The sequence below is a fragment of the Coregonus clupeaformis genome, chromosome 5 (assembly GCF_020615455.1).
Source record: "Coregonus clupeaformis isolate EN_2021a chromosome 5, ASM2061545v1, whole genome shotgun sequence".
Lineage (NCBI taxonomy): Eukaryota > Metazoa > Chordata > Actinopteri > Salmoniformes > Salmonidae > Coregonus > Coregonus clupeaformis.
Window position 1 is genome coordinate 42,871,268 of NC_059196.1, and position 11,723 is coordinate 42,882,990.

At 44.1% G+C, this 11,723-nt stretch overlaps 1 protein-coding gene across 1 annotated transcript in view; it reads left to right on the plus strand.

Annotated features, from left to right (window-relative positions):
• Positions 1 to 10,871, plus strand: part of mlnr (motilin receptor) — an 11,231-nt gene extending 360 nt beyond the window's left edge. The window contains exons 2-3 of the mRNA XM_041876762.2: positions 1 to 556; positions 9,380 to 10,871. The exon at positions 1 to 556 is cut by the window's left edge and continues 36 nt beyond it. Of these exons, the coding sequence (XP_041732696.1) occupies positions 1 to 556; positions 9,380 to 9,714 (891 nt within the window). The 3' untranslated portion in view covers positions 9,715 to 10,871. The remainder of the gene's footprint in view (positions 557 to 9,379) is intronic.
• The last annotated feature ends 852 nt before the right edge of the window (positions 10,872 to 11,723 follow it).

Sequence of the window (11,723 nt, forward strand, 5' to 3'; positions counted from 1 at the left end):
CTGTCCTCCATGGCTGTGTCCGACCTCCTCATCTTCCTCTGCCTGCCCTTTGACCTCTACCGCCTGTGGAAGTACGTCCCCTGGGTGTTTGGGGAGGTGGTGTGTCATCTGTTCCACTATGTCAATGAAGGCTGTACGTACGCCACCATCCTCCACATCACCGCGCTCAGCATGGAGCGATACCTGGCCATCTGTTTCCCCCTCAGAGCTAAAGTCGTGGTGACCAAACGCAGGGTCCAGTACATCATTATGGCTCTATGGACCTTTGCTCTGCTCTCTGCTTCCCCCATGCTGTTTCTGGTGGGGGTGGAGTATGACAACGAAACGTACCCGGACTACAGTACAAGACAGTGTAAACACACGAACTACGCCATCAGGTCAGGGCAGCTGCACACAATGATCTGGGTGTCCACGACGTATTTCTTCTGCCCCATGTTCTGCCTGGTTTTCCTGTACGGCTCCATTGGACGGAAGCTGTGGAAGAGTAAGAACGACCTGCAGGGTCCCAATGCCGTGGCCCGGGAGAGGTCGCATAGACAGACCGTCAAAATACTGGGTGAGTGACCGTCAAGATACCCTCTGTTTTTTTTTTTTATACTAGAATGTGAGTGTACTGGGATAGTCATAATTTGAAGTGTCTTGAGGTCAAATGTGTTGAAGTCTTTGCCTACAGGAGGAAATGATGGTACTTCAGGACTAGTGTTCTAAAATTCTGGGAACTTTCAATAAATTCCCTGGTTTTCCAGAAATCCTGGTTGGAGGATTCTGTTTATTTCCCTCCTGATTCAGGGAAACCAACCGGGATTTCTGGAAAACCAGGGAATTTATTGACATTTATTTTGCAACCCTATTCAGGACCCACTTTACCCTGTCATTAATTTTCTTGAAACATAAAACACTGTGTTAAATCAATTGGAAATATAGGTTGTTAACACTACTTTTGAGGTGATATAACGGACAGACATATTTAAATCCAGCAGCAAGACACAGTTTTATATTAACTAAAGTACATTTGGTTTAATATATACTATTCATTCTAGGTGTTTTAGAGTGCACAGCTTAATCCACCACTAGACATAACAGTCCAGTCTCCATAGTGTGTCCGCTGTCTGTCACATAACAGTCCAGTCTCCATAGTGTGTCCGCTGTCTGTCACATAACACAGTCCAGTCTCCATAGTGTGTCCGCTGTCTGTCACATAACACAGTCCAGTCTCCATAGTGTGTCCGCTGTCTGTCACATAACACAGTCCAGTCTCCATAGTGTGTCCGCTGTCTGTCACATAACACAGTCCAGTCTCCATAGTGTGTCCGCTGTCTGTCACATAACACAGTCCAGTCTCCATAGTGTGTCCTGCTGTCTGTCACATAACACAGTCCAGTCTCCATAGTGTGTCCGCTGTCTGTCACATAACACAGTCCAGTCTCCATAGTGTGTCCGCTGTCTGTCACATAACACAGTCCAGTCTCCATAGTGTGTCCGCTGTCTGTCACATAACACAGTCCAGTCTCCATAGTGTGTCCGCTGTCTGTCACATAACACAGTCCAGTCTCCATAGTGTGTCCGCTGTCTGTCACATAACACAGTCCAGTCTCCATAGTGTGTCCGCTGTCTGTCACATAACACAGTCCAGTCTCCATAGTGTGTCCTGCTGTCTGTCACATTACACAGTCCAGTCTCCATAGTGTGTCCGCTGTCTGTCACATAACACAGTCCAGTCTCCATAGTGTGTCCGCTGTCTGTCACATAACACAGTCCAGTCTCCATAGTGTGTCCTGCTGTCTGTCACATAACACAGTCCAGTCTCCATAGTGTGTCCTGCTGTCTGTCACATAACACAGTCCAGTCTCCATAGTGTGTCCTGCTGTCTGTCACATAACACAGTCCAGTCTCCATAGTGTGTCCGCTGTCTGTCACATAACACAGTCCAGTCTCCATAGTGTGTCCGCTGTCTGTCACATAACACAGTCCAGTCTCCATAGTGTGTCCGCTGTCTGTCACATAACACAGTCCAGTCTCCATAGTGTGTCCTGCTGTCTGTCACATAACACAGTCCAGTCTCCATAGTGTGTCCGCTGTCTGTCACATTACACAGTCCAGTCTCCATAGTGTGTCCGCTGTCTGTCACATTACACAGTCCAGTCTCCATAGTGTGTCCGCTGTCTGTCACATAACACAGTCCAGTCTCCATAGTGTGTCCGCTGTCTGTCACATAACACAGTCCAGTCTCCATAGTGTGTCCGCTGTCTGTCACATAACACAGTCCAGTCTCCATAGTGTGTCCGCTGTCTGTCACATTACACAGTCCAGTCTCCATAGTGTGTCCGCTGTCTGTCACATAACACAGTCCAGTCTCCATAGTGTGTCCGCTGTCTGTCACATTACACAGTCCAGTCTCCATAGTGTGTCCGCTGTCTGTCACATAACACAGTCCAGTCTCCATAGTGTGTCCGCTGTCTGTCACATAACACAGTCCAGTCTCCATAGTGTGTCCTGCTGTCTGTCAAGATAGTTTTATGCATGTAATTGTGTAAGGGATAAACACAGTCACGTCCTCTGCAGCCAGAACAACAGCAAAGTAGCTGCATTTGCGTTTGTTTAAGCTGTTTTCTATTGACATGCATTTGGATACATCCATAGCAATGAACTGATGGTGCCCGATTTGCATATCAAACACTAGGCTAGAAGCTAGCTAAACAGTTTATTGCTAGCAAACAACCGAATTAAAAAAATATCAGTTGCTGAAAACAGCTGGTTAAACTAGAAATGTAATGTGGGAGGATTTGACATATTGGCGCCAGTTGCGTCATAACGACAGTAGGGACCGGAGAAATTCCCGTTCGTCACTCACCGTGTTAGGAGAAATTCCCGTTCATCACTCACCGTGTTAGGTGAAATTCCCGTTCATCACTCACCGTGTTAGGTGAAATTCCCGTTCATCACTCACCGTGTTAGGTGAAATTCCCGTTCATCACTCACCGTGTTAGGAGAAATTCCCGTTCATCACTCACCGTGTTAGGTGAAATTCCCGTTCATCACTCACCGTGTTAGGTGAAATTCCCGTTCATCACTCACCGTGTTAGGTGAAATTCCCGTTCATCACTCACCGTGTTAGGTGAAATTCCCGTTCATCACTCACCGTGTTAGGTGAAATTCCCGTTCATCACTCACCGTGTTAGGTGAAATTCCCGTTCATCACTCACCGTGTTAGGTGAAATTCCCGTTCATCACTCACCGTGTTAGGTGAAATTCCCGTTCGTCACTCACCGTGTTAGGAGAAATTCCCGTTCGTCACTCACCGTGTTAGGTGAAATTCCCGTTCATCACTCACCGTGTTAGGTGAAATTCCCGTTCATCACTCACCGTGTTAGGTCACCATCAGATGCTCCAAAGAAATATGTCCCTGCAAAAATCATTCAATTGGTAGCTAGCTAGATAAGTTTTTCTTCCTTTGACCTGCGTTTACAATGTATCATCGGTTTGTGTGCTTGTTGGTTTAGCATTCGGTAACTTTGTAGCAAGTAACAAATATATATATATATATTTGTAGCAAGTAAGGCCTGCATGTGTAGGCGCATATTGTCATGATTGCAAGGTGTTTCAATATCTTTTCCAACTGTCCCGATATGACATTTATAGACCCACCCATTATATCGAAATCATGAATCAGCTGGTATCATTTGTATGGATATATACAAAGAAATGTCAATTGAAAAAAAGGTACAACGAAACGAAGTGCAGCTAGTTTTCTGTCTTTCCAGCGTCCGTTTGAAGTGATTATGTTAGCTGTGTTGTTGGCTAGCTCCTCTGGACAACAGTGTCCTGATGAGAGAGCACATTTTCTATGCCAGGCGAAATCGGGAACCATCAGCTCATTGTTATGGATGTGTCCAAATAAATGTCACTAGAAAACAGCTTAAACAAATGCAAATTCAGCTACTTTGCTGTTATTCTGGCCGCACTTTTTGACGTGACTGTAAGTTAGCCGTAGTTGGCTAGCTAGCAAGCAAGGGATAAGAACGTTACCAGCCAGTAAGGCAATGGAACATTTAGAACGAACGACTGGGTCGCGTCCATAGATACAGAACAAAAAGACTTAACAACTGGGTCGCGTCCATAGATACAGAACAAAAAGACTGACCGACTGGGTCACGTCCATAGATACAGAACAAAAAGACTGACCGACTGGGTCACGTCCATAGATACAGAACAAAAAGACTGACCGACTGGGTCACGTCTGACCGACTGGGTCACGTCCATAGATACAGAACAAAAAGACTGAACGACTGGGTCACGTCCATAGATACAGAACAAAAAGACTGACCGACTGGGTCACGTCCATAGATACAGAACAAAAAGACTGACCGACTGGGTCGCGCCCATAGATACAGAACAAAAAGACTGAACGACTGGGTCGCGTCCATAGATACAGAACAAAAAGACTGAACGACTGGGTCGCGTCCATAGATACAGAACAAAAAGACTGAACGACTGGGTCACGTCCATAGATACAGAACAAAAAGACTGACCGACTGGGTCACGTCCATAGATACAGAACAAAAAGACTGACCGACTGGGTCGCGCCCATAGATACAGAACAAAAAGACTGACCGACTGGGTCGCGTCCATAGATACAGAACAAAAAGACTTAACAACTGCCCTTGAAGTCAGTGTTTGGAGGATATATTGGCACGGTTTGCCGGCCCTCGACTACGTCACACCCATGCCAATATATCCTCCAAACACCGCCATCTCGGGCATTATCACTTAAATAATGCACACTCTAGAATGCCCTTAAAGCCAATCAGAAACTAGTATTCAACAATACCATGGTATAACTGGTTTTAATGTTCATTCTAGAAGGCCTTTCTAGCTAGTCAGTAATGAGTATTAAACAATGCTGTGGTATAAGCTTCTTTTTAATGTCAGAACAAAACCCTGATGATGGCTTCCAGCCAAATCGTTGGTGATATTAACAGTTCACTGCAAGCAGAAAGGGTGTGACCTAAAAATGACACTAAAAGCCTGTTTAGTAGAACAAATGATGTCCATTGACCGCCTACGTAGCCTATAAACTTGATTTGTAGTCCTTGATTTGTAGTCCTGTCGTCTTCATCGGTAGCCTGTCAATATTTACTGTATCTGCTTTTATATTAATTAGCTGGACAACCACAGTGCACAGCAGAGACCATGTCGCCAGCTTTTTGAGTCCACAAATTGAATTAGCGTCAAAGTGACTCATTAATCAGAGATAATGGGGATTTTCTTTTCATGCTCCCCGTACATCACCGGATCTAAATCACCGCCTTTCCGACTAGTGGATTCGGCTATTTCAGCCACACCCGTTGCTGACAGGTGTATAAAATCGAGCACACCGCCATGCAATCTCCATAGACAAACATTGGCAGTAGAATGGCCCGTACTGAAGAGCTCAGTGACTTTCAACGTGGCAGCGTCATAGGATGCCAACTTCCCAATAAGTCAGTTCGTCAAATGTCTGCCCTGCTAGAGCTGCCCCGGTCAACTGTAAGTGCTGTTATTGTGAAGTGGAAACGTCTAGGAGCAACAATGACTCAGCCGCAAAATGGAATGCCACAGCTCACAGAACGGCATCGCCGAGTGCTGAAGCGCGTAGCACGTAAAAATAATCTGTCCTTGGTTGCAACACTCACCACCGAGTTCCAAACTGCCTCTGGAAGCAGCGTCAGCACAAGAACTGTTCGTCGGGAGCTTCATGAAATGGGTTTCCATGGCCGAGCAGCTGCACACAAACCTAAGATCACCACGCGCAATGCCAAGTGTCGGCTGGAGTGGTGTAAAGCTCGCCACCATTGGACTCTGGAACAGTGGAAACGCGTTCTCTGGAGTGATTAATCACACTTCACCATCTGGCAGTCCGACAGATGAATCTGGGTTTGGCGGATGCCAGGAAAACGCTACCTGCCCTATGCTCAGTGCCAACTGTAAGGTTTGATGGAGGAGGAATAATGGTCTGGGGCTGTTTTTCATGTTTCGGGCTAGGCCCCTTAGTTCCAGTGAAGGGAAATCTTAACGCTACAGCATGCAATGACATTCTAGACGATTCTGTGCTTCCAACTTTGTGGCAACAGTTTGGGGAAGGCCCTTTCCTGTTTCAGCATGACAATGCCCCCGTGTACAAAGCGAGGTCCATACAGAAAGAACTTGACTGGCCTGCACAGAGCCCTGACCTCAACCCCATCGAACACCTTTGGGATTAATTGGAACGCTGACTGCGAGCCAGGCCTAATCGCCCAACATCAGTGCCCGACCTCACTAATGCGCTTGTGATTGAATGGAAGCACGTCCTCTCAACAATGTTCCAACATCTAGTGGAAAGCCTTCCCAGAAGAGTGGAGGCTGTTATAGCAGCAAAGGGGGGGACCAACTCCATGTTAATGCCCATGATTTTGGAATGAGCTGTTCGACGAGCGGGTGTCCACATACTTTTGGTCAAGGAGTGTATATACCTCTAGTGCTCCTCAATCTCAGTGATATACAGTGCCTTACAAAAGTATTCATCCCCCTTGGCCTTTTTCCTATTTTGTTGCATTACAACCTGTAATTTAAATGGATTTTTATTTGGATTTCATGTAATGGACATACACAAAATAGTCAAAATTGGTGAAGTGAAATGAAAAAAAGTATTTGTTTCAAATAATTATACAAAATAAGTAATGGAAAAGTAGTGTGTGCATATGTATTCACCCCCTTTGCAATTAAGCCCCTAAACAAGATCTGGTGCAACCAATTACCTTCAGAAGTCTCATAATTAGTTAAATAATGTCCACCTGTGTGCAATCTAAGTGTCACATTATCTGTCACATGATCACAGCATATATACACCTGTTCTGAAAGGCCCCAGAGTCTGCAACACCACTAAGCAAGGGGCACCACCAAGCAAGCGGCACCATGAAGACCAAGGAGCTCTCCAAACAAGTCAGGGACAAAGTTGTGGAGAAGTACAGATCAGGGTTGGGTAAAAACATTTTGGGGAAACTTTGAACATCCAACGGAGCAACATTAAATCCATTATTAAAAAATGGAAAAATATAGCACCACAACAAACCTGCCAAGAGAGGGCCGCCCACCAAAACTCACAGAACAGGCAAGGAGGGCATTAATCAGAGAGGCAACAAAGAGACCAAAGAGAACCCTGAAGGAGCTGCAAAGCTCCATAGCGGAGATTGGAGTATCTGTCCATAGGACCACTTTAAGCCGTACATTCCACAGAGCTGGGCTTTACGGAAGAGTGGCCAGAAAAAAAGCCATTGCTTCAAGAAAAAAATAAGCAAACACGTTTGGTGTTCGCCAAAAGGCATGTGGGAGACTCCCCAAACATATGGAAGAAGGTACTCTGGTCAGATGAGACTAAAATTGAGCTTTTTGGCCATCAAGGAAAACGCTCTGTCTGGCGCAAACCAAAACACCTCTCATCACCCCGAGAACACCATCCCCACAGTGAAGCATGGTGGTGGCAGCATCATGCTGTGTGGATGTTTTTCATCGGCAGGGACTGGGAAACTGGTCAGAATTCAAAGATTGATGGATGGCGCTAAATACAGGGAAATTCTTGAGGGGAAACCTGTTTCAGTCTTCCAGAGATTTGAGACTGGGACGGAGGTTCACCTTCCAGCAGGACAATGACCCTAAGCATAATGCTAAAGCAACACTAGAGTGGTTTAAGGGGAAACATGTAAATGTCTTGGAATGGCCTAGTCAAAGCCCAGACCTCAATCCAATTGAGAATCTGTGGTATGACTTAAAGATTGCTATACACCAGCGGAACCCATCCAACTTGAAGAAGCTGGAGCAGTTTTGCCTTGAAGAATGGGCAAAAATCCTAGTGGCTAGATGTTCCAAGCTTATAGAGACTTGCAGCTGTAATTGCTACAAAAGGTGGCTCTACAAAGTATTGACTTTGGGGGGGGGGTGAATAGTTATGCACGCTAAAGTTTTCAGTTTTTTGGTCTTATTTAAATAAATAAAAATTGCATCTTCAAAGTGGTAGGCTTGTTGTGTAAATCAAATGATACAAACCCCCATAAAATCCATATTAATTCCAGGTTGTAAGGCAACAAAATTGGAAAAATGCCAAGGGGGGTGAATACTTTCACAACCCACTGTACCTGACCAGCACATATCATCCCTCTAGTGCTCCTCAATCTCAGTGATATACAGTCAGGTCCATCAATATTTGGACATTGACCAAGTTATTATTTTAGCTGTCTACCACAGCATATTGGAGTTGAAATTAAATAAGGAATATAAGCTGAAAGTGCAGACTTTCAGCTTTAATTTGAGGGTATTTACATCCAAATCGGGTGAACGGTGTAGGAATTACAACACTTCTATATGTGGTACCCCCCTTTTTAAGGGACCAAAAGTAATTGGACAATTGGCTGCTCAGCTGTTCCATGGCCAGGTGTGTGTTATTACTTCAGATACAAGGGCTAGAGATGATTTCAAGTGTGGTATTTGCATTTGGAATCTGTTGCTGTTAACCCTCAATATGAAGTCCAAAGAGCTGTCACTGCCAGTGAAGCAAGCCATCATTAGGCTGAAAAATCAAAACAAACCCATCACAGAGGTAGCAAAAACATTAGGTGGCCAAATCAACTATTTGGTACTTTCTTAAAAAGAGAAAACGCACTGGTGAGCTCAGGAACACCAAAAGGCCCGGAAGACCACGGAAAACAACTGTCGTGAATGACAGAATCATTACTTCCCTGGTGAAGTAAAAACCTGTTCACAACAGTTGTCCAGATCAAGAACACCCTCCAGGAGGTAGGAGTATCTGTGTCGAAGTCAACCAAGTATTAAAACTCACAATTTAATTTATGATTATGTTAGTTTGTCCAATTACTTTCGAGCCCCTAAAATTGGGGGGCTGTGTATAAAAATGGTTGTAATTCCTACACGGTTCGTACAATAATATTGACAAAACCCTTAAATTAAAGATGAAAGTCTACACTTGAAGCACATCTTGATTGTTTGCTTTCACATCCATTGTGGTGGCGTACAGAGCCAGAATTATGCAAATTGTGTCACTGTCCAAATACTTATGGACCTGACTGTATCTGATCACCACACACATATGTTTAGAGAGATTGGAAACTCTTGTTGGGATCCGTGGACAGGCATGGTTTAAGTTTTTTAAGAGAAGTCCACAGGTATCAATTTGTTCATATGAATGACATATCCTCCCATCACTTTAAAGTTCAAATATATATGGTGTACCACAAGGATCAGTTTTGGGCCCTTTACTTTTTTTTAAATTATGGAACCACATGGTTGCATAGCTCAAACCCTAACATCTTTCTCTCTCTCGTTCTCTCTCTCCTCCCTCATCCTCCACCAGTGGTAGTAGTCCTGGCGTTTGTGATCTGTTGGTTGCCGTACCACATTGGACGTAACCTGTTTGCCCAGGTGGATGACTATGATGAGGCTAAACTGAGCCAGGACTTCAACATAGGCTCCATGGTCCTCTGTTACCTCAGCGCCTCCATCAACCCTGTCCTCTATAACCTCATGTCCAGGAAGTACCGCGCCGCCGCGCACCGCCTCTTCCTGCTCAGACGCAAGCCCCACCCCCGACTCAATGGTAGCAACAACCGTAGACCAACTGGACCGAGACAGCAGCTGTCCCTCAGAGAAGAAACCACCGTACTCGATGAGACCGTGATCGGAGTTTAGGAGGTTTGGCAAGGACAGTTTTCATGACATCTAACCTCGTCCCCAGAGTTTGATTCCACACTTCAGAGCTTGGAAAGAAATGTCTTGTGCAGGAGATTCCATGACATCCAGGACAGTCACACTACAACGCTATGGAGCATCCAGTACAGTCACACTACAACGCTATGGAGCATTCAGTACAGTCACACTACAACGCTAAGGAGCATCCGGTACAGTCACACTACAACGCTATGGAGCATCCAGTACAGTCACACTACAACGCTATGAAGCATTCGGTACAGTCACACTACAACGTCATGGAGCATCCGGTACAGTCACACTACAACGCTATGGAGCATCCAGGACAGTCACACTACAACGCTATGGAGCATTCAGTACAGCCACACTACAACGCTATGGAGCTGAGAGTGTTAACTGGGTTTATAGGGGACAGAGTTGACCTGCTGTCATCCTGATTATGAACAGAGCAGGAGAGAGTGTTTCAGACCGTTCCATTTGGCTCTGGGAGAGATAAGAGGGATTAAGTCATATTGAAGAGAGAGGTGTTTTATGAAAGGGAATCTGGGCCTTTGTCTCATAATTATTATTTATTATAATTGGAGGCGTATGAAAGGGCAGTAGCTTCACAGCCACTGGGTTTGTCTTGACTGTTATTCCATGTGAAGTGTTTGTTTATCGGAAAATGTATATTCATGTATATTTACATACTGTAGCAATGGAACGTGATGACCTGCTGTTGCAACCACTTATGGTAAGAGATACTGGATGGTTCATTACTTTGACCTAAATGGACTAATTCATGTTTAGTCTCACACCTCATTATCCTATTTAGACAGAGACAAGACAAGACTGCCAGGTTAACTAAACCTCCATTTTGTCTGTTTAAATGCTGAGTGATGTGTTAAGTTTGTTTTATTTAATGTCAAGCTGTACTCTATGTAGAATACTGTATGTTCGTCATTTTGATGTTGGGTTTCCAGATGCGAAGGGACCTGTTTGCCTTAGTATTAGTTATATTTAGGTCCAGATGCGAAGGGACCTGTTTGCCTTAGTATTAGTTATATTTAGGTCCAGATGCGAAGGGACCTGTTTGCCTTAGTATTAGTTATATTTAGGTCCAGATGCGAAGGGACCTGATTGCCTTAGTATTAGTTATATTTAGGTCATTACAGTGCCTTCAGAAAGTATTCATACCCCGTGACTTAATCCACATTTGGTTTGTTACAGTCTGAATTCAAAATGGATGAAATATATGTTTTTCTCACCCATCTACATACAATACCCCATAATGAAAAAGTGAAAACATGGTTTTAGAAATGTTGGCAAATGTATTGGAAAATGAAATACAGAAATATATATAATTTACATAATTATTTGCACCCCTGAGTCAATACATGTTAGAATCACCATTGGCAGCAATTGCAGCAGTGAGTCTTTCTAGGAACGTCTCTAAGAGCTTTGCACACCTGGATTATACAATATTTGCCCATTATTCTTTTCAAAATTCTTCAAGCTCAACAAAATTGGTTGTTGATCATTGCTAGACAACCATTTTCAAGTCTTGCCATAGATTTTCATGCAGATTTAAGTCAAAACTGTAACTCGGCCACTCAAGAACATTCAATGTTGTCTTGGTAAGTGACTCCAGTGTAGATTTGGCCTTGTGTTGTAGGTTATTGTCCTGCTGAAAGGTGAATTCATCTCCCAGTGTCTGGTGGAAAGCAGACTGAACCAGGTTTTCCTTTAGGATTTTATTTGTGCTTAGTTCCGTTTCTTTTCTATCCTGAAAAACTCCCTAGTCCTTAATGATTACAAGCATACCCATAACATGATGCAGCCACAACTATGCTTCAAAATATGGAGAGTGGTACTCAGTAATGTGTTGTATTGGATTTGCCCCAAACATAACACTTTGTATTCAGGACAAAAAGTGAATTGCTTTGCCACATTTTTTGCAGTATTACTTTAGTGCCTTGTTGCAAACAAGATGCGTGTTTTGGAATATTTTA